Here is a 24,131-nt window from a genome sequence, read left to right as displayed (position 1 = left end):
TAACGCCATAGCAAAAGAGCAGAATATTCAACATCTTAAAAGCCTGGCAGAATAAACAGGTTTGAATGGGTCTGATAAGTCTAACCCAGACATGGTAGTGTCAAGGAAAAGCCTACCCCAATGGGGATGATGGGAGTAGTAGTCTAACACACCTGGAGGATACCAGGTTGAGGAAGGCTGTGTAGCCACCAGTCTAACCTCTGAAGGAAAAGGCACAGTGGCATACAGACCACAGCGTTCCCCCCCACTCCCCGCCAGATGAGCATTAGGAGCAGGGAGACTCGTATGGGAGAAGACATCATTCTTCTGGATAGTAACTTGACAAACTGGAATAGTCTATACTAGCATTTACCACTTTTAAAACACAATACACTGTTTTAAATCAACATCAAAGATGTGGTCACTAAAACCGTCTCTAACAACCTAAATGAAAATGCTGGATATTTGGTAAAAACCAAATACTTTCAATCACCCATAACCTAACTTTGCAAACAGACCGCTCTCCATAATGCAAATGTTTTCTGTTCTGTTAATAGTCCATTATTAGCAAACCAGATTTTTCAGTCACTTGTCTCTTAGCTTGAGCTATGTACACTTGAGATTCTGCTGCCTTTCCATTCTGTCTCATAAAAGTTCTGTGAAACTTGAAAGCTTACATACTTATATGTGACCTAATTAAGTCCAATATTTTTATTTGCAAAAAGGCTCCTATCTCTTTGAGACCTACACAGCAACCACCGTTCACTGGCACTGGGAAAAAATAGCATCCAGTAGTCACTCCACAATGCCCTAGTTATACCGTATTTATCATGAAGTACACTCTGCTACTATAACGAACCCCTGAAATATGTCTTTGCTCCGGTGTTTGTGGAACCTTTGTTGTATTTTATGGTTTTAACTACTGTGAACTGCCCAGAGAACTTCAGCTATTGGGAGCTATAGAAACATAACAAACAAATAAAATAACAAAATCTTTGTCACTGAGTTTATACTAAATTTGTTGCAATGCAATTAAGGGCACAATCCTATGGCCGCTAGACAGCGGCTAGACAGCCATAGGATTTTTCATTTTCTGGGAACTGAGCTCGAAGCGAGCACTCTGAGGTCGGTTCCCAGAAAACGACTCCTCGCCCCCTCTCTTGCCGCCTTATAGGCGGAGTGGGGGGGAAAGAGGCGTTCAAGGGGGCGGGGAGGGGACAGCAGAAGTGTCATTACGACGTTTCCTATGCTCCATCTGGCCTCCCCCCCCCACTCCAAGGCACCCTGGGGAGACAGCTTAAATTGTCCATCTAGCCACAAATGCAGGGCGGCTGGAGTGCGGAGAAGATCCCCTCCGCGCTGCGCCCGCCCTGCACTGGGTAGACGGTCGCCTCCGAGTTTGGAGGTGGCCGACTATCCCCATAGGATTGCGTCCTAATTTGCTAGAATCCACATATATTCACTCTATGCAGACTGTAGCAAGAAACACAAATGGCTCTTACATTAGAAGAGCAGTACAGCTGCCACTCCCCTTCGGCTCCACCCCATGCTGCTCTAGCAACAATATAGTTACTTTCTCTGCCAGCACACCTCACTTTCCAAGGACCCAACATCAGGCATATGAATTAAACATGCTGTTGGTTCCTCCCATATCATCTTGCTGTTTTAATTGCCAAAGTAATCTGGGAAGCAGCTGTGATGAAATGGCAATCACATCATCCTTGTAAGAAGAGCCATACTGGATCAGACCAAGGGCCCATCTAGTCCAGCATTCTGTTCATACAGCTGCCAACCAGCTGCACATGGGAACCCACAACAAGGACATGAGTGCAACAGCACCCTCCCACCCATGTTCCCCAGCAATTACTGTAGATAGGCATGTTGCCTCTGATACTGGAGGTCGCTCATGATTAGTAGCCATTGATATCTTCTATTAATTTGTCTAATCCCCTTTAAAACCATCCAAACTGGTGGCCATCACTACATCTTGTGGCAGTGAATTCCATAGTTTAACTATGCACTGTGTGAAGAAGTCTTTCCTTTGATCTGTCCTGAATCCCCCACCAATCATCTTCATGGGATGATATTGGGTTCTAGTGAGAGAGGGAGAAAAAATTCTCCCTATCTACTTTCTCCACACCATGCATAACTTTGTGCAACTTTATCCTGTCTCCCTTTACTCACCTTTTTTCTAAACTAAACCAGTCTCAGATTTTGTAACCTTTCCTCATAGGTGAGTTGCTCCAGCCCCTTGATCATTTCAGGGCACAATCCTATTACAATGATCATAAGCCCCTGAAGTTGGAGGCTTACACACATCCTATGCAGAGCGGGAAGAACGGCAAAGGCGATCTTTACCTCCCTGTCCTCCGGCCATGCATTTTCACTAAACGGGTTTTTCTGCCCACCTAGCGAAAGCATTTCAGAGTGGGAGGGAAGGAGCCTGGAGTGGCCCCAGGAGAGCTCATATCCTAGTCTCTCCAGTCTCCTTCCTTCCTCACCCACCGAAACGCCCCCTTTCTTCCTCTCCGAGGTTGCTTTCCCAACCTTGGAGAGGCAGCCAACGTGTTTCTTTCCACGCTGGCTGTGAAGGGGAGGGGGATGGATGGCGGATTCCCCCCTCTGAAGTTGGAGCATTGTCTCCGACCTCAGATCTGGGGATCCAAATACTCTACAGCCCCTCAGATGCTGTCTAGGGGCCACAGAATCCTCCCTCCATTGCCCTTTTCTGCACTTTTTCCAAATGTACAATATCCTTTTTTAGGTGCAGTGACCAGAACTGTATACAGTATTCTAAGTGTGGTTGCACCATAGATTTCTATAAGGGCAGTATGATATTGGCAGTTTTATTCTCAATTCCTTTCCTAATTATGCCCAACGTGGAGTTTCCCTTTTTCACAGCAGCCGTTAAGTAAGATCTGGCCCAATGTCAAGCAGCAAAGACTAAGTGATACTCTCCTCTGTGAACTGATGGCAAAACTCAGGTGCAAAATGGCTAGTGATAGTTTCACATTTGGAAATTATTAACCTTACCTAAGATGAAAGTTTTGAATGTTCACATTTCTGTAAGGTGCAGTTTTTCTCTGACACCACAGCAGCAGCCCTTCTTTTGCAGATGTCTCTGAAAAGATCACAAAAGGAGATGCATAAGACAAGTAACAAAACTTCAAATCAAGCTTGCTATATGGTGGTTCTCTAACAACCACAGGTTGAGTACCTGTGTGGGATAATGTTGATTAACTCGATAGGTAATATTTTCTACAAATGGTGTGCCACAGAACATTGTTCCCCAAATACTTTTATCCAGTTAGGGTAGAGAAATATCACCTTCCCTGTCTCTCTTCTGTGTGGTTTCATGTGAAATGCAATGACTGGACACTAATATTGTGTTTAACACAACTGAAATTCTATTTCAACATATAATGGTGCATTGATATGAACAAGTAACTCTAGAAGAATGACTGGGACATTCTGATCACATAAATTCACCATGACTCCCCCATCATGTAAACATCCATTATTTATTATTTTTATTCTAATATTTATATCCTGCTTCATTAACCCGGCACAGGCTCTCAAACCATTGACATATTTTAGGTTATATCAGTTAATCTATTATATTACATGGTACCAAAATCCGTATCAAAATTAAATCAAATTTCATACAGCACTTAAAAATTGCTGTGTGAAACTCAAAATCTCACTGACGTTTAATTCTACCGACCTAGTCCAATAAAAACAGTATGTTTAACCTGCTTTATTTTGGTAGTTCTTCAGATATGAACATCACCAGTTCCACCACTGCAGTTATAATGCTTAATGCTGGTCTCACTGGGCTGGTTCAGACAATCATATATCAGCTATGTAGGTCCAGCAGCCCAACATTGAATACTGTTCACTGAATGTAAATCTCAACCAAATTCAAATGTTTCTTAGGGCTCAGTCAGTGCCTATTATAATTCCTTTTCATATCCACTTGGTGCCTCAAGGTCGTAATATGACTCATTATGCTTATATGATAACTAGTCATCCATTAGAAAGTTGACAGCCCATTCCAGGCATCTGACTTGCTGAACTACATACCTAACTCTTTCTATGTTTAAAAGATGAAGGACACTTATAAATGCTGATATATACAAATTGACCACATTATGTCAGCCTCATGCTTGCTCTTTCGTTATACCATTGATTCTAATCACCTCAGTCTGAGGGTGGATTCAGGGGACCATTTTGAGCAGGTGGCTGACACAAGGAGGTTCTAGAAGCCAAGCCACCACAGACGTATGTGGAGAACATAGCCCATCTGCTCACCCCACTGAAAAACTTCCAAAATGTGTCATGAGGGGGTAGGGCACCATCATGACAAGTGAATGCAGCATACAAAGATTTTGTCAGAATCAGTCACACCAAATCATTATATAATTCATCACCTTATTTTGGTTGTAAGAACTGTTCTGAAGAATTACATGATACAGAAGAATCACTTGATACAGTCCTTCCTTGGACTGCATCAATTCAGAGTGAAGGTGGGAGACTGCAAGACTGAATTCTCCACAATGTAAAAACTCCTTGCCAATATAAAGGTAGCATGCCAGGAAGAATGGTTTTAGCATAGATCTCTTCCTGATGTTCTCCTTTTCTTTGAGCACAGAGATGATGTGTGCATTGAGGGGGTATTCAATCAGGACCCCACCATCACCCCTTCCTTCTGAGGAGAAATAGTCCCAGGAGGGTTCAGCCACATGATTATTCTAAATGTTTCTGATTGATCACTCCTTTCTTGGGTGTTGAAGGTGGATATAAAAGGAACACATTGCGGAAGCTTCAAAGCAGTTAGTGCCTCTATGTTCCCGATCATTTTGTGGGAGGAGAAAAGAAATAAACAGTTGTAGTTAAAGTTCACATATAAATAGTTTGCTTTCCTACAAGAGCTTTCCTCGCCCTACTGAGAGAAGACACAAGGAAGAAAGCAGATTAGCAGACTGAGACAGCCTGTAGTCCTAAATGCTTACACAGAAGCAAGTTAACTGCTATAATAACAAGTGTCACATCAGCACTCATTATTGTCAATAGACCTATCATTTGCTTAACAACCTGCCAGCTCAAGTCAGTACTTCTTGACATAAATATGTGAGGACACTGTTGTGGAGCATATCCTTACCTTCTACTGAAATATCTTGAATAGCAAAACGAAGGATGATCGTCCAAATCATACCCAGGGTCATTTTCACATTGCCGTCTACGATTTCTAAAGTGAAACAGAATGGATATCTTATGCAACATGCTGTGGTCACAGAATACATGCCTGCTATAATTTTAGTTTGGGGATTTTATTCATAAACCAATACTTGTTTAAATATAACTTTTCAATAGACCATAATTCTGCTTCAACATCATTCCATTTGAAGAGTTCCTAAATCTGTGAACTTTCTAGCAAGCCTCAAACCCACACATGAGAGATGGATGACAGCAATGGAGGGTTTTTCCCTTTCTTGAGCCCCCGCAGGAGTATGTGTGTGAATTTAAAGAAAAAAAGCTGCCGGGTGGGAAGGTTAATCCCCCACCCGCCCGCCCACTCACCCACACGTGGTGGTCCTGAAGTGGATCAGGGCCCCACACTAGAGTAAATAAAAACATTAGGATCACTTATAAGCTACACGTTTAATGTAACATGTAGTTTAGTTCTGAGTTACTCTTCCTGTCTACTACCTCGGCTCTTCTACCTAGTTCCACATACTTTGATATATCTTTCCATTTATAACTTTAACAAGGATAAGTATATTTACAGCTAACTATATCGTTTCAAACACTCAAGGGTGTGAGTGTAGACATAGCCTTTTAGGTGGTGGGTCCTTGTACCAGTTGATCTGTCCAAGTCTTAATCTGTTTTGCTACAGGAGAAGTTATACTTTCCTAATGACGATTGGTATTTGTGGCACCTAAAGAAGGCTGAGATGAGCGTGAGCAGGCCAGTCTCTTGTTCCCTTGAGTGGAGGAATCTGGGTTCTCTCCAGCTTAAGGGCCAAATACTGGAGTGGCATCTTCTGCCTCCTGGAGTTGTCTCCCTTCACCCCATCTTAGTTCTGAGTCTGCTCCAGGTCGTCTGCTGCTCCACAAGTGCCTTTGATTCCTTCTCAAGACTTGGTCCTCCAGGGTCACCATCTCAAATGAGTATTTGTTCACTTGATTTTGTTCCTCCACGCTTATTCTATCACTTCGTTTGCTGCATCCAAACTTGTTCATCCACATGTCATTTCAGTAGGTCCTTCGCTGACTAAATGTTGTAATGAACCTGCCTTCATTGCTGTTTTGCTATTGGTTCAGCTCATCTGTTGTGGCCCTCTGGCTGTAGTATGTTCCTCACGTAGGAAGCAAAGTTTTTGTCCTTAGACCCATCGGTCCCTGCACTGGACTGCTATCCAAACCTTGTGAAGGTGTGCTCCATTGGTCCAGGATGGCTAGGTATGGATCAGTCCCTGCTTTCCTGGCTTTGGTCAAAATTCTCTTCGCCATTTTGATGGCTGATTCAGCTTTGCCATTGTTCTGGGGATAGGCAGGTGAAGATGTCTGATGATCAAATTCCAATTGAGAGCTTTTCTACACAAGGCTGTTAATCCACTGCATCTAGTTTCGGTTTTACTGAAGAACTGAGATCTGAGCACTACATGAGGAGCATTTTCTTTCCTGCTTTTCCATTACATAACCTCTAAATGACACTGTAGTATAGCAGAATAGCGCAAATAACACAAGGAAATTGCACTTTCTTTTGCTTTCACAGTTAAATGCCACATTTTCCCTCTTTTAAAAAAACCTTGCTAAATGTGCTGATTAGACACCAAAGAAAAACTGGAAGAACCCGTAAACAACCATGGGGAGGGAATGCCGAGTGCACGATAAATGCCTTGTGTAGAAAAGCCCTGAGTCTGAAATGCTCTGAATTCTTCTGACATAATTATGGTCTATTATCTGGGAATACAGTACCTGCTATTTTATAGCAGACAAAATGGCTCTTTAGCTTCTTTATGATTGTCTGAGATCTGGTATCCAGCAGTGGATCTATTTCCCAGAAGTTGGAGTAGTAGTCTACTGTTATGAGACAACCCTTCTCTTGCAATGGGAAAGTATCTACTTCCACTTTTTCCCAGGGTTGGCTCAGTACTTCATCTGGGTGTCTCCTTTTGTGGTCCGTCCCCATGCAGATTTCAGATCTCACATTGTTCCATGTATGCTTTCAGTGTGGCATTCATGCCTGACCCATAAACCAAAGTGCTTTTTCCAAACTCAGAAAGGTTAACACAGAGCTTTTGCTGTAAGAATTTCATAGTACTTCTATGCAGAATGTATGCCTATCCCCCTTCCTGGCACTGGGCCCCTTTAAATTCTCCACTGCTCAGATAATCGTGACTGTGCCCTTAGCACATAGCAGGAAGACATATTTGCAGTTGCAGGGAAATATACAAATATTTAAAGACTTAATTTTAGCCCCCTTTTGCCCTTGACAGGCTCCCCGTCCCCTTTAGTCATTTTATGAAGCTGTTAGGACGTGTATTTTAAATCTGCATTGTTAAAGCAATATAATCCTCAATATCATATAAATCTGAAAAATGCTAATGGCCTGCCAAGCATGAATTCCAGAACAAGTATTGATTCCTTGGATTTATCCACATGGAGTTTTTATAACGGCAATCAGATGTGTGCGCAGTGCTCAGTCCAAGCCCTCCACAACTTCACCTGCCCTCAAGTTCCTTGCTTGCCTTATTAGGTTGTATCACACGCCATGGCAACAAGAGAAACAGTGAAGGCCATGATGTCCACTCAACAACAGTTGTACTGTGACCTTTAAAGGATGCTCTATTTTTTTTTCAAGGTATCCACTTGGTTCAGTTTCTTTTTAGAGCCAGAGAAGCGCGGGAAGTTGCTATCTGTCCCTGTTCTTCCTGTGGCAGATTTCAGGTAATGCATTGTCTGTGAACAGGACGACGGCTCTGCTACGTATGTTCGTACAGCATGAGTTCAAGCAGAGGTGAGTGCTTGCCGTATGGGAAAGAGATATAAGGCTTATTTTGAAAACAGTTCAGCAGAGGGCTCCAACGTCCATTAGTTCAACTCTGACAGATAGTTTGATAATGTCCACTGAAAGCCCAATTAAATGTGACTCTGAACTTCTCTACATGAGGCATTTGTTGTGCACTTGTCAGTCCCTACTCACAGCTGTTTACAGGTTCTTTAGACAATGTTGTGACCTTCCAGTTTTGCTTCTGTTATAAACAGCACTTTCTGTGAGGTTTTTGCAGAGCAGGGAAAATGGGGTATTATATCTGATGGCAAAAGAAAGCACGATTTCCGCTTGCATGTTTCCTCTTGCGTTCTGAAGCATTTACTTTCAGTTTTGTTGCAGAATTGAGATCCATGCACAATACGAGGAGCATTTCTTTTCCTGCTTTTCCACTACATAACCTCCAGGTGGCACTGTGCTATAGTAGAATAACACAAATATGTAAGAGGAAATCACACTTTCTTTTGCTTTTACAATTCAATGCCACATTTTCCCTGCTCTAAAAAAAATTCAACAAAACTGTTGTTTAAAAACAGAAGCAAAACTGGAGGGTCACAGGATTGTCTAAAGAACCCATTAACAACAATGAGTAAGGAATGATGAGTGCATGATAAATACCTCGTGTAGAAAAGCCCTAAATGCGTGCCTAGCACCTATGTCTTCTTTTCATTTTTACTCTAAGGTAGCCACAGGGCGCCTGATATGAACCTTAAGAGCCCCCTACCCCCAACACTAGGATTCCAATCTGGATCAGGGCCCTGCAGCTACTCTAGAGTAAAAAAAATTAAAAAGTTGTAGCTGCTAGACATGCATTTAGGGTGCAATCCTATGCACTGTTAGACAGAAAAAAAATCAGACAACTTGCAACATGGCTGGCTAGGGATGCTGGGAGTTGTAGGACTTTTTCTGTCTAAACATGCATAGGATTGTGCCCTTAAAGTAATGTCTGTTTTGTCCCTTATTTAATATATTCTGTTCCCTAAATTATTCAACTCAAAGACCTGCTTAAATGTCAGGCATGTTGTTTTTTTTTTAAAAAAAACAAACCCCCACATGTATGCACACAGTGTTTTATGCAGCTGGTGTCTTCTTTAAATTGGGTCACTTCAGCTAGGGTGGGCACATTAGCACACCATAAATTTGTGAGATGGGAGTCCAGTTTCTACAGTTTCAACATAAAACCAGCTCCATGAAATGCCACACAGGCAGCTTTTTTGGTTTGTACATGATATGCATCAGGTTTACATCTGGTCTAAGCCACAAATCTGTGCTTTTCTACTTTATCCTAATTGTTGTGTTGTTTTGGGTGCAGTAGATTGTGGAGAGGAAATCACTAACTAATCCCGAGGCTTTGCTATGAGTTTTCTTCTCTTTAAATCATTTTAAATCCACACAGGGGATTACCTTGGCTGATCAGATGTAAAAGTCAGTCTAACACTGAGCATGGACAGTTTGAGAGGAGCCAGAATCTGAAATGAACGCAAAGAAACCGTGCCTGCATAGTGAACCAAAGCAGCTCCCAAAAGTGTAATGCATCATGGCTGAAAGTCAAGCCTTGCTGTTGGCATCTTCTACATACCTTCTGCACCAATGGAGACAAGTTTGACACCTTTGCTGGCTATAAAATCCAGGGCTTTGTTGACATTTGCAATTTTATGGAAACGCATCTTTCCTCTGTCTGGTTTCGGAAGTCTTTCCCCTGTAGGAAAGCGAGTAGAATATGTTTATTGACACTGACATCTGGCTGCAGGCACATACCAGTGACCAGACTGTTGGCGGGAGCATGCTTTATGCTACCTAAACCAAACACCAATCCTCTTTACTGATTTCTCATAGGTCCAGAGACCATTCCCAAGGGGGGAAAATACAAGTATAAAAGTGATTTGAGGTTTTTGATGCAGCAGCTAAACCCCAAGTCAAATGGTTATATCTATCCAAAATATATCAAAGAATTTGCACATTCACTCTTCAGCTTAATGTTTTTGTTAACCCTGTAGCTCAGTAGTAGAGTACCTGCTTTGCATGCAGAAAGTTGCAGGTATGATCCCCAGCATCACCAGGTAGAGCAGGAAAAACTCCTGCCTGAATCCCTGGAAAGCTGCTGCCAGTCAGTGTCGACAATCCTGAGCTAAATGGACCAATTGTCTGACTCAGTATACGGCAGCTTCCTGTGTTCTACTTTAGCATTTTTGGGTGGGAGTATTTTCATATTACAGATAAAGCACATTGGTTCTGATGCACAGGTCATCCTATAATCATAGTGCTGAGAATGTCCAGAAGGACATAAATTGTATCCTAATTATCCCACTGCAAGATATAATTGTCCACACATTGGCTAGTGCACATTAATCTGTAGAATCCAGATTGTAACACAGGGCATCTCTACACCAGCCCAAAATCCTGCATTTAAAACGGGGCTTTCTGCTTCCATTTTAAATGCAAGATCACAATGACTCCCTTTTTCACCTGCTTCCTTCCCCTCTCCCCTTTCCCCCTCCTTCTCCCCATATCTGAGTCTTCCATTATCTTTCATCGATCTCGCTCCTCTTCTTGCCGCTTTTCCTCTTTTCACAGAGGAAACTCAAGCAGAACACAAGGGAGGTAATTTGATAGCTCATTATCTGCGATCCATTTAAAAACGGAACAAAGGGCATTTAGGGCAGGAGATGCCCTGGATGATCACAGCATCGTGTAAAGAGCCCACAAACTTCTGTGAAGGAGCAATCTCAATCGCAGGATAAAAGTTCCATGTGACAAAAGCCCCAGAATACCACAAACAGAAAACAAAGCTGAGCAAGGTGCATTGAAGCTAGACGTTGGCAACACAAATGGGAAATAGTTAAGCATGTGCTGAACTCTGCAAGTGAAATCAGTGGAACATTAAGGCTACAATCCTGTGCATGCTTATCTGGGAGTAAACCTAATGGGAACACAATGGGATTTACCTCCAAGCATACGCGCGAAAGAGGACTTGCTTAATTTTAGGGGGATCACATTCTTCCACTTTTCAATACTAGGTTTATTAATAACCATAATTATACGATCACTTCTTATACCAATTGTTTTTTCCAGGCCTACAAAACTCTCCTTCCTGTGTCACCCCTGATAAATCTGTAGAGTGCAGATCCCCCTCAACTGTTTCTCTCCACTAAACTTTGCAGAACAAGCACCTTTGGTCCATCCTCACAGAAGAGGTTCCCCATCCTTGTTTGCAATTGTAATTACTTGAATCCATCCTTCTTGAACATGAGTGACCAAAACGTGCATCACATTCCCCTTATTGCTAGTTATAAGATAGGATGATTAAACTCATAATGGTTTTGAAGGATTTTCGTGGAGCAAAAAAGACTGATGCTCCCTCCCCAGCCATCTTTTTCCCAGTGTTTTTCTTTATCACTGCAGACCCTGATTCCCCCCCACCCCGCCCCATCTTCAGTTTGCATTGTCTAGTTACAGATTTTGGAGTATGTTCTATAATGTGGTTTGTTAAATTCCACTTCGTTGGGGTTTGTCTTTTTAAAAAAATGTTTTAACTCTTTTAACCTGTTGTTCACCGCTCCAAAATCTTCTGATGTGGAGCGGTATATAAATATTGTAAATGAATGAATGAATGAATGAATGCAGAAAACTATATCCTTTGCAGCCCAGTCTTATACACGAGGAGGGGTAGTCAAGGAAGGCAACTAAGCTCAGTGGTGTTTGTTCATAAGTAAGTGTGCATAGGATTGTACCCTTCAATAATTACAAACATGCAGTTGGTCAAGAGACAAAAAAAGGGGGGGGGGATTAAATCAGAAAAAATAAACAGAAAACATAACTGTTGCCTAGTAGGGTAAGACCACTATGGTATGACATTTGCTATCTTTAAACAAACCTGAAATGACTTCCAAGAGCAACATCAGTTTAAGCCCATTCCTGAAATCCTCTTCAATGTTCTCAATCTGCGTGCCTGCTTTCCTGAGGTGGGAATTGCACCAGGCTGTAAATGTCTGCAATCACAATAGTCAAAAGCGTTAGAAAAGACCGCAAACAGCTATTAAAATTCAACTGAGAAAATGTTAGAGGTTTCAATATAAGATCTGGATGCCCACTTTCAATCACTGTTATATGTGAAGTAAAGACACAGAAGTATTGCAATTCTAGAAATGTTTCACCTCACTATATGGCAAATATACAAGATTAAATACAAGATTCATCTTGTATTTAACAAACAGCAAGGCCCAGCATTTATAGAAATTTAATATTCCGTCGTCCAACTCTGCATAGATGGAGTACGTGTGAAGTACCACACATAACAGATAGGTGGCATCTCGACACCAGCCTAAAACTCTTCATTTAAAATAGGGCTTTTTGCTTCCGTTTAAAATGCAGGATCACAACTCCCTTTTTCACTCGCTTCTCCCCCACCCCCTTCTCCCCGTATCTGAGTCTTCCATTATCTTTCATCGATCTCGCTCCTCTTCTTGCCGCTTTTCCTCTTTTCACAGAGGAAACTCAAGCAGAACACAAGGGGGTAATTTGATAGCTCATTATCTGCGATCTATTTAAAAACGGAACAAAGGGAATTTAGTGCAGGAGATGCCTTGGATGATCACAGCATCGTGTAAAGAGCCCACAAACTTCTGTGAAGGAGCAATCTCAGTCGCAGGATAAAAGTTCCATGTGACAAAAGCCCCAGAATACCACAAACAGAAAACAAGACTGAGCAAGATGCACTGAAGCTAGACGTTGGCAACACAAATGGGAAATAGTTAAGTATGTACTTAACTCTGCAATCTATTTAAAAACGGAACAAAGGGCATTTAGTACAAGAGATGCATCATGTAAAGAACCCACAAACTTCTGTGAAGGAGCAATCTCAATCGCAGGATAAAAGCGTGTGAAGAAAGCCACATTGTCCATGGTATTCCTTATACCAGGAATTTGGCCTTTATTTATTTATTGCATTTATATCCCACCTTTTTTCCTCTTGCAAGGAACCCAAGGCGGCTTACATTATCCTCCTCCTCTCTAATTTATCCTCACAACAACAACCCTGTAAGGTAGGTTGGGCTGAGAGTCTGTGACTGGCCCAAAGTCACCCAGTGAGCTTCCATGGCTGAGTGGAGACTAGAACCCAGATCTCCTGGCTCCCAGTCCAACACTCTAGCCACTACACCACACTGGCTCTCAATTCAGCCCAAACGCCAAATTCTGTTTCGGAGAAGTTATTGGAGCTGTAATCCAGTGGTGGGCTGGCCCAAAAGGAAAAGGGGCAGGGGCAAAATACCCCAAATACCAGCATATTTTAGTCTAAACCTCTTACTGCCAGTCACTAAGCCTTAGGCGAGGCCTTTCAACCTTTCAGAAGAGGAAAGAAGCTACACATGTTTTAATAGCATGTTTTAATAGCACATGCTTTCTTAGCCCAGGAAAGACAGAGGCTTACATGCTGTGACTAAAGCTTTACTGAGAATGAAACAAGACCTGTAATAATACTTGCTTAGGCTCCTCCCTCTTGACCTTTCTCAGAGTTCAGCTTCTGGTCTCCTTGCAGTCCTTTTGCTGGATATAACTGCTACCTATTATAACAGCACAAAAGTCCAGAAACCACTGAGAAAGAGGAAGAGGGCGTGCATTAGGACCCCGGGAGGGCCAGATTTGGCCTCTGGGCCTGAGGCTCTTCATAGCAACTTTGTGAAATAAACAGTACTATCTGCCTCACTTGTTATTGGGTACACATACAGATACATGTGATGTACACTCTATCCCTGTTCTGGCATTCCTTCTGTGTAGGAAATGAATGTGCAAAGAGAGGGAGCGCTCTAGCCCCATTCCCTTCCTCTCGTGTTTCCATTGCCCTATATGCATGGAGGGTGATGGTCTGAAAAGGAGAGCCTGCTATATCCATGGAGGCTCTCCATGTGAGCCTGGAAAATCAGTACTCAGCACACAGCTCTCTTAAGTATTAGGGCACATTACTCATTTTGTTTCCTACCTGGACATTCCTTATTGTTAATAAAGGGTATGAACTTGTGCAAGTGAACTGTAAATTTCAAAAACCTATAAAGAAATCAGATCTGCTGATTTTGCCCAAATTACCATCCGTAACTACAATAGCAAGTTACCGTCTAACCTTTTAAAGATAACTAGGGGTATCTGCTTTTTAAATCTATGTTCTAAATTAAAATTGATAATCAAATACACTATTACATGAACTCACAAAGTTAGATGACTATTGATTCATAAAGCTGTTGATACCCCCATTCCTCAGGCCTATGTCAAATGTAAGAGCCCTCTTCCATATTTTATTTTATGGTATGGTTCTCACTTCCAGTATGTCTATTTTTATCATTATCATCAGTTATGTGGAACCTGAGTCAACTACCATAGCTACAGCAGTTGAACAGTTACATAATTTATCACTGTAGGAGCTTTGCAAGGTTTGCTCATTCAATGCTCCAATACTTATCACAATTGTTTCATGCCTGACTGATGGCACAAATACAGTTCAACCTTCAGGTAACTAGTTGTTAGGGATGAGCTGGCATGGGAAATTAACTGCTGTAAAAATGGAGTTGCCTGTATGATGCATCTGATAGAAGTTATTTCTTGTTCAGTACTTTCCCATTAACTCCTAGGGTGGTTCCAGACAGAGGGTTCCTAGTGCTAACAATCAGAAGACATTGCGCAGCTATTCTATCTTTCCCTCCTTCATGGATTTTTTGCAGTAAGAAAAAAAGACAGGTGAGAAAAATACAAGAGGGTTACAAATGAAAGATGTTGGCATCTGGACGCTCCATGAATGTGGCAGGGCAACTGCACAACAAAAGCCTCACCTGGAAGTACCCTGAGAGACCTAAATGAAATTGGTTTGACCAGGACAGGGGAAGGATCAGGTTTGTGCACTCCTATGCAGGTCTACTCAGAAATAAGTCACCCTGATCCATTAGTGGTCATTGAGTTCAGTTAACTCAGCAGCATTCACTTTTGAGTAGATATGCAGAGGATTGCAGTGTTAGTTGTATACTTTTATATATTATCTTTTATTTGCATATTTTAATTTTAATTTTTCTTACCAAACCTGAAGCTAAGGGATAGAGCAGGATAGACTTTAAAACAATACAAAAATATTATTGCTACATCCTTGTTGAATGTTATATTACACTTGGATGGCTTTTAAGAATTCCTAGGACGTGAAGGTCAGGAGACATCAGTACTGATTTCAATAGTGCCAGTTCTACGAATCATGAGATATGCAATTGCAAGCTGTGATTTCTCTGTGCATGTGACAGTGACTTCCACTTGTGGCTTCTGCTTTGCACAGAAATCAGTGCTCAGCACACTACCCTAATGCACTAAGAACTTTTCAGTGGCTTGTTATTGCTGACATGTTTGCTGTTGTGTATATATGTCTATATACACATTTCGGGGATAGTTATCTCCTATGTATTCATGATATGTATGTATTCATACATACTATGTATTCATGATGATGGGGCCGCAGTGGCTTAGTGGTTAAGATGCTGAATTGCAGACCGGAAGGTCAGCAGGACAGCAGTTCGAGACCCGAGTGCTGCATGACGGAGTGAGCTCCCGTCTTCAGTCCCAGTTTCTGCCAACCTAGCAGTTCGAAAGCAAGAAATTGCAAGTAGATAAATAGGTACCTAAAATAAATATGACCTAAATCATATCCCTGATGAATATACAGTGGAGGTGAGGAATAGATTTCAGGGATTAGACCTGATAGACAGAGTGCCTGAGGAACTATGGACGGAGGTCCGTAACATTGTTCAGGAGGCAGCAACGAAATCCATCCCAAAGAAAAAGAAATGCAAGAAAGCAAAGTGGCTGTCTGATGAGGCTTTACAAGTAGCTCACGAAAGAAGGGAAGCGAAAAGCAAGGGAGAAAGGGGAAGATATACCCAACTGAATGCAGAGTTCCAGAGAATAGCAAGGAGAGACAAGAAGGCCTTCTTAAATGAACAATGCAAAGAAATCGAGGAAAACAACAGAATGGGAAAGTCTAGAGATCTCTTCAAGAAAATTGGAGATCTCAAGGGAACGTTTTGTGCAAAGACGGGCATGATAAAGGACAAAGAAGGCAGGGACCTAACAGAAGCAGATGAGATTAAGAAGAGGTGGCAAGAATACACAGAAGAACTATACAGGAAAGATCTGAATGTCCCTGATAGCCATGATAGTGCGGTCACTGAACTTGAGCCGGACATCCTAGAGAGTGAAGTCAAGTGGGCCTTAGGAAGCATTAGTAACAACAAAGCTAGCGGAGATGACAGTATTCCAGCCGAGCTATTTAAAATCCTAAAAGATGATGCTGTTAAAGTGCTGCATTCAATATGCCAACAAATCTGGAACACTCAACAGTGGCCACAAGACTGGAAAAGGTCAGTTTACATTCCAATTCCAAAGAAGGGCAACGCCAAAGAGTGTTCAAACTACCGCACAATTGCGCTCATTTCACATGCCAGCAAGGTGATGCTCAAAATCCTACAAGCTAGGCTTCAGCAGTATGCGAACCGAGAATTACCGGAAGTACAAGCTGGGTATAGAAGACGCAGAGGAACTAGAGATCAAATCGCCAACATTCGCTGCATCATGGAGAAAGCAAGAGAATTCCAGAAAAACGTCTATTTCTGCTTCATTGACTACGCTAAAGCCTTTGATTGTGTGGATCACAACAAACTGTGGCAAATTCTTAAAGTGATGGGAGTACCAGACCACCTTACCTGTCTCCTGAGAAACCTGTACGAGGGTCAAGAAGCAACAGTAAGAACCAGACATGGAACAACCGATTGGTTCAAAATTGGGAAAGGAGTACGACAAGGCTGCATATTGTCACCCTGCTTATTTAACTTATATGCAGAGTACATCATGAGAAATGCCGGGTTGGATGAATCAGAGGTCGGAATAATATTGCTGGGAGAATTATCAACAACCTCCGATATGCAGACGATACCACCCTAATGGCAGAAAGCGAAGAGGATCTCAAGAGCCTCTTGTTGAGGGTGAAAGAGGAGAGTGCAAAAGCTGGTTTGAAACTCAACATTAAAAAAACTAAGATCATGGCATCTGGCCCCATCACTTCCTGGCATATGGAAGGGGAAGAAATGGAAGCAGTGACAGATTTTACTTTCTTGGGTTCCAAGATCACCGCAGACGGTGACTGTAGCCATGAAATTAAAAGACGCTTGCTCCTTGGGAGGAAAGCTATGGCCAACCTAGACAGCATAGTAAGAAGCAGAGACATCACCTTGCCGACAAAGGTCCGTCTAATCAAAGCTATGGTTTTCCCAGTAGTAATGTATGGCTGTGAGAGCTGGACTATAAGGAAGGCTGAGCGCCGAAGAATTGATGCTTTCGAACTGTGGTGCTGGAGAAGACTCTTACGAGTGCCCTGGACTGCAAGGAGGTCAGATCAGTCCATCCTAAAGGAAATCAACCCTGAGTGCTCATTGGAAGGACAGATACTGAAGCTGAAGCTCCAATATTTTGGCCACCTAATGCGAAGAGAAAACTCCCTGGAAAAGACCCTGATGCTGGGAAAGACTGAAGGCAAAAGGAGAAGGGGACGGCAGAGGATGAGATGGCTAGATAGCATCACGGATGCAATGAATATGAACTTGAGCACGCTCCGGGAGAGAGCGCAGGACAGGAAGGCCTGGCGTGCTATGGTCCATGGGGTCACGAAGAGTCGGACACGACTGAACGACTGAACAACAACAACAACAAATAGGTACCGCCTTGGCGGGAAAGGTAACAGCATTCCGTGCACCTCAGTGTTCAGTCATGCCGGCCACATGACCACGGAAGCGTCTTCGGACAGCGCTGGCTCTTCGGCTTAGAAATGGAGATGAGCACCACACCCTAGAGTTGGACACGACTGGTTGGGGACACCTTTACCTTTTTTTATGTATTCATGAAGAAAAGGACATGTAGAAACATGGTAAATATGCTTCTGAAGAGGCTCTACAAAGCAAAAGGAGCAGAGCAGAGGAAATTCCAAAGCCTTTCATGTTAGGTAGGCCTCTTTCTTGAGGCTTCATTCTGTTTCCATGTGTTGAGTGGACGAACTGCTGCCTCTGACTAATCTATTCTATTAATGGGCATTGAGCAACTATTCAAAATATGCTCAGGTCTTAAAGATGAAGCTACGGCCAACAAATAGCACTACACCCTACACATCTTTAATCACTTGGGATTGGAAAAGGTGTTGCATTAATTAGATCAGCCAAAAAAAAATTAACTGCTGAACACATGGAAGCAGAGTAGTATATCAGATGGCAATGAAATGCCAGGTGGAACCCAAAAGCCCACAATCATGCATCACACAAATGCTTGAAAAACTGGACATTTCAACTTTACAGTTAGTGCCGCAAAGCATTTCCCACTATTAAAACTAAATGCATCTGAGCACATCTTAAAAGCTGCTACTACCATAGTGCCAAACAGAAGGCCCAGGTTGGTGTCAAGGCCTTTATAGATGATCAATTTTCAGTACTACAGATATGCAGTTGTTACTAATTTGATCCAGAGTATCCAGATCTCTTTCTTGAAGGTAAAATTTCTGCTGCAGAGATATTATAGATCAAACCACAGTTTGCTAATTTGCTGCTGCTGGGAAAATGTGAATTCTACTCACACACCCAGCTACAGCATCAGTGATGATAGTGGGTGCTGTGCATGTGGAATGTGATTTTGCTGGTGGCATGGACACCAATCAGTTAGTGACACCCTTAGCGATGATCAGTACAACCCCAACCATCCACACCACTTTGTGCACTTTTTAAAAACTGTATGTTTATTTTTTTATTTGTTAGACAGTAAGATCTCCTCTGCTTTTGCCTGTACCAATTAATACAAAATGATACGGTTTATGACCCTCTTGTTCTGGATGTCCCTCTACCACAGGGGAGGTCAATTTCTGGGGCTTCAGGGGCCAAGTCCCCCCCTCCCCGGTACCCACCAGAGGCCATTGTGCCACAGAAATCGATGCCAACATTTGATAGCAGAGAAGCAAAAAGGGATGTTTTCTTTAAAAACAACCCATTTTGCTGCTGTGCTGCCAAATTTCCTCAGCAAACCATGGCTTGTTTTACTAGATATAAGGGGAAATCGGCCCCCTTTTTGCTGCTGTACCGCCAAATTTAAGGGGCAAATTTAGTGGTGGCAGCAGCAATGGCAGTCACAAGAATGCCTGAGGGGGAGCCGCCCCTGCATCTATCACAAGCCTGCACAACCAGTGACCTGGCAAACCCAATGCAAACCCAATGCAATCCAATAACCTTGTGCTATGGCCTGCCAGCTGCTTGTCAAATCATTCTTTTAGAACCTGGGCAGCAAAACAAGAGGCTTATCCTAGCCCCTGGCAAGCTATAGTACATGGCTCTGCCAAAAGCTGTGCAGGACAGTTCTACTGCAAACACATTGCCTGGTCTCCGAGTCCACATTAGACCAAAACATGGGACTAGTGTTAAATGGTCAATCTGTCACAGAGACTCCATCCTATAGGGGGTGGGTGGAATTCTGGGATGAAAATGGGAGGGGAAAAGCTTAAATCCCCTCACTCTCCTGTAGTGCCACAGTCCCAATCTGAATTGGGGCTGTGCATGCTAACACTGAGGTAATTAATCCAGTCATGTGTAACTCTGCATCATTCAGTGACATGACCGTCAAAGGAAAAAACCTCCACTATTTGATCATCCCATAGGTGTTTTAAATCATGGCTAACAATGGATAAATGCTGAGGGAGGAGGAGAATGCAATTTCTTTCTCTTTTACAGGTGGTTTTCGATCCTTCTGCTGTTTCTCTGTAAATCCAGTTTACATGACTGCTATGCATGTGGTGAGAAGCTTCTCTCTCTCTCTCTCAAGCCTAGTTATATCTGTGCTCTTGAGACAGAGCTATACTGTTGCCAAGCGAATTCAGAGGAGGTAGGTAGTGAAGAGCCTCCAATGAAGGCTAGCTGCAACATTAATGGGGAAAGCAAATTAATGAATAAATATTAATGGGCCAACAGAGGCAATACTTAAAACGATGTGGTGGAATTAGTTAAGTAGCACCACTCTCCTCATGAAGTGCCTACTATCCCCATGAAGATAAGGTGAATGCAGGCAGCCATAAACCAGCCCACTACCCCTACTACTCTACGGATTACACTCTGGAGAAATGAAGGCTCAGGGTTACTCTGCCAAAAAACTGGAGTGAGGCAGTACGTGTACACCTTCCAGAAATTCCCTGAATCCAAGCTGTCAAAAGTGAGGGCTGTCCTTCCTCTAGATTCCACCTGAAGGTTATGAGGGAAACTCAGATGCTGGACAAGTTTTGAGTCCCCATATTTTTATTTCTAGGCCACCTTTCAGGACAGGAGCCCTCCCATGCTCTCATGGGGATCCTTCAGATGCTGCACTGGATAATTGGGGATTGGGGCTTCTTCAGGGAAATCTGTGCACATTGGGAAAAATGGGGTGGGAGCAATAACTCCATGACAGTTTGCTGGAATGGGGAGAAATTGGGGTGGTGGGATGCTCTCATAGGGAGCCTTCAGCATCAGATGCTGTACTGGATAATTGGGTTGTTTCTAGAGGATTGTGAATTCGTTACTCTCCATTCATAATAATGCAGTAGCAGAGGGGAGCCTGGACATGGGCCGAGAAACAAGCCTCCCTCATTGGTTGAGCAGCCCCTGCCCAACTGATGACATTCAATTCTACACCGACCTGGAAGTATGGTCCTTTAAAGCACTGTGCGACCTGTGAAAACCGGGTTTTAAAGGTAAGGTACGCTCAGCTTTTCTTGTGTTATGTGTTCCTGACGGCCCAAAGACGATTCCATGAAAATCTGGGTAATACTCCAACGCACTTCTCATTCCATTGTCGTGAAGATTCCTTCCCCCCACCCCCCCACCAGACAATTGGTCCATCTAACTCAGTATTGTCTACAGTAACTGGCAGCAGATCTCCATGGTTTCAGACAGGAGCCTTTCCCAGTGTATTTATTTTATATAAGAATTTCTACCCTGCCCTTCTCATGCATACTCATAACTCAGGGCAGCTTACAACAATAAAAATCATAATACCATCCTAAAACAGCAATATCAACAATATGAACAAAATGCAGAGAGTTAGGCAGAACAGATTTTAAAAACCCTCAGGTAAAAATAATTATCTACCTACCCTCCAGGCACCAAAATTAGTGTTTGGATTATGGGAAAAAGGTAGGAGAGCCCTTAATGAAATATTCTTCCTAATTGTAACTAAATTAATTGTAACTGTAGGCTTTTGAAAACTAAGGAGGCTATCATAAAAGGAAAGGGGGCTGGGCCCTCCCTGTAGGCCCCCTACCCCCTGCCGGACCAAGAAAGTTTTTATTAGGCAGCAGAAGGTGGTTAAAGCGGGGGGGGGGGTGGAGAGGGTATCTGAGCCTCATGGGACAAGATGTTTCACAACGTGGGTGTGGCCACTGAGAAGGTCCTCCCTCTTTTCACAGCTAACCAGTTAACCACACCACGATAGGTAGGACACAGGAAAGGACCTCTCCAGAAACTTAACCTAGAGCCTTCCTATTGCATGCAAAAGTTGTGATCTTCCTAAGGCTGGCCTGAAAAGTTAAAAAAAAAAAAAGGTCATTTGTTGGGTGGGTAGAGACAAAATGATTCCCTCCAAAAATCATGGGGGGGGGATTTCTCTGGATTTGTGGGGATGAGATTGCCACTTACTTTGCTTAACATTATGATGTACCCAAGGGTTTTCCGATTTTTTTCTTGATTTTTAAACTTTTTTTGTAAAGTCCTGCACTGCTTACTGTGGTGTAAGATTCTGTTTGCAGCTTCCTGCCAGCTGTACTCTCATGGCATTCTGGGAAATGCAGCTGGTGGGAAGCACAGTGAGGTGTTCTCTCTAGCTTCCCACTACTCACTATTCCTGGAAGGCCTTGGAGGTGACGCCGTGTCATGTTGCATTGCTTTCAAGGCATTCCAAGAAGTACACCTGGCAGGAAGCACAGAATGAGCCTTGCATGTTGTGAGTGGAGCAGGGCTGTAAAAAAAAGTTTTAAAAGCAAGGTAAAACCAGAAAATCCTTGGTCACCTTGTAAGATTAAGTAAAGTAAATGGCAACACCCATCCCACCCCACCCCACCCCCAAAATCAGCAAACCTTTTTTTCCCACTGCCAGAGAATCAGTAAACTGGCTCCTGTTTTTTCAGGGAGGAATATTTTCAGGAAACTGGGGTGGGAATTTTGGCCCCGCCTTACTTCTGCTTCATAGAATAATGATTTTTAAAAGAATGCGTTAGATCTCACCCAGAAGAAGAATACATTAGGAATGGATCATATTCCTACCTGATAATGGGCTGAATCCCAACTCGGTCGTATTTGGAGTAGACCCATTGAGATCGGTGGGGCATCAGGTTGTCATGACTAATTGAAGTCCCATTGGTTTTAATAGGTCTATTCTGTAGCCTCAAAAGTGCAAATAAGCTACCCAGGCTAGTCTATGAACCTTCTTTTATAGTGCAATCCTATGCACGTTTAGACAGAAAAAGGTCCTACCGCTCCCAGCATTCCCCAGCCAGCCATGCTGACTGGGGCATGCTGGGAGTTGTAGGCCTTTTTTCTGTCTAAACATACATAGGATTGCACCCTTAGTGTGGTTTCAGACATTATGAAACATGGGGGAGGTGGGGAACAGGAAGCAGAAGTGTCTCACGCTTCCTCTTTCCATGTTACTACTCCATATTATCTGACAGAACTTATCCATGTCTTCCCACTGGAAAATGTGCAAGCTTCTGATGGGGGAACAACTTGCACATCTTAGCAATGGGTGATAAGGCATTATTTTTGATAGAATGAAGACGTGCAGGTCATTTGTGCTTTGATAATATCAAAAGTTGCTCTCAAAGTTGAGTTGAGTTCAAAACTGAAGTGCTGTTCTATTCCAGCACCTATAGACAGCCATAGCTCCCTTCCCAAGTCATTGCCAATGACTTTGCAGCTGATGAGACATACCCTAACATCAACAAGCCAAGTTTCGCTAGCCAGGAATGGGCAACATGTTGCCCTCCATATGTTTTGGCTCACAACTCCCATCATCCCTCAGCATTAGTGTTACCCCGCTGCACTAGACAGTAGCCTCTGGCCCCAGGCCATGAATACAAAAAGTGATCCAAATGAGAACTGCCTGGATCACACTCTGAAGTTTAGACATTTTAGCTAGCCTTTAAATGTATGCTTGCAAACTATTAATAGAATATTCTATACATTCCAAATGCTTTAAAGTGATAATTCTATAAGCACAACTAGAACTCCTTAGAAAGGGATCAGATTCATGCAGCTGCTGCTGAGGGAAGCTATGCATAAGAGCAAAGGAGTATCCTGAAAATTTCTCCTGGTGGGTCCCAAAAAATTCTGCTGGGGCAGACAGTTTTCAAACATGTTTACATGTGAGCAGAGTTTAAGGGAGCAGGGCGCAGCCTGATGCCCCCAATGCCTTCCACAGTGAATATATCATGCTCAACCCTACTCCCCTACACAGGCAAAAAATTTAAAGGAAATTCTGAACTGCACTGTGGTATGTGATTGTAATGTGTGTGCCTGACACATGCCGTTACAACTCACCTGAACATTTTCCTTCTGTCTACGTGCAAATGCTTTGTTGCTTAGTCATGTTTTGTGACATTTACAGGCCTGCATGAAGTGGGAGAAATTCTTCGGAACTGGGAACATGACCACACAAATGCAGAAGACCGTTATATTCAAGCTTCATACAACAGGCACAATGAACTATGCATTGCATTGCCCTAATTACATAATGCCTAGGTAAGGCTTTTAGTAAATGAAGGTATATGTAAAACAATTCCCAATGCATTCTCCTCATTGTTCTTGTCATGCACCCATTGCTTGAATGTGAGATCTGGATGAACAGTGCATGGGGATGGGGGGATTATTTATTCATTTATTTGCTCTTTAGAGCAGTGTTCCAATTATTAGAACCACTGTCGGAGAAAGGTGGTTTCCCATCTTCCTCCGTTGTATATATTCTGCAAGTGTATCAGAAAAACCTTGTCAGTAAAAAGAAAAATGAGTAGTCCAACTAGGGG

The 24,131-nt window shown here is 42.8% G+C and overlaps 1 protein-coding gene across 1 annotated transcript in view; it reads right to left on the bottom strand.

Annotated features, from left to right (window-relative positions):
* ACTN2 (actinin alpha 2) overlaps positions 1 to 24,131 on the bottom strand; it is an 81,842-nt gene that overhangs the window by 50,857 nt on the left and 6,854 nt on the right. The window contains exons 2-5 of the mRNA XM_084819412.1: positions 11,910 to 12,024; positions 9,615 to 9,734; positions 5,141 to 5,227; positions 3,013 to 3,100 (exon numbers count right to left, since the gene is read on the bottom strand). Coding sequence (XP_084675538.1) covers positions 3,013 to 3,100; positions 5,141 to 5,227; positions 9,615 to 9,734; positions 11,910 to 12,024 — 410 coding nt within the window. The remainder of the gene's footprint in view (positions 1 to 3,012; positions 3,101 to 5,140; positions 5,228 to 9,614; positions 9,735 to 11,909; positions 12,025 to 24,131) is intronic.

This window comes from Heloderma suspectum, chromosome 1, assembly GCF_057233095.1.
Source record: "Heloderma suspectum isolate Gila_16-S chromosome 1, 16-S_ref, whole genome shotgun sequence".
NCBI classification, from domain to species: domain Eukaryota; kingdom Metazoa; phylum Chordata; class Lepidosauria; order Squamata; family Helodermatidae; genus Heloderma; species Heloderma suspectum.
The sequence above is the reverse complement of the archived record's forward strand: the minus strand, read 5'-3'. Positions and strand labels throughout refer to the sequence as shown.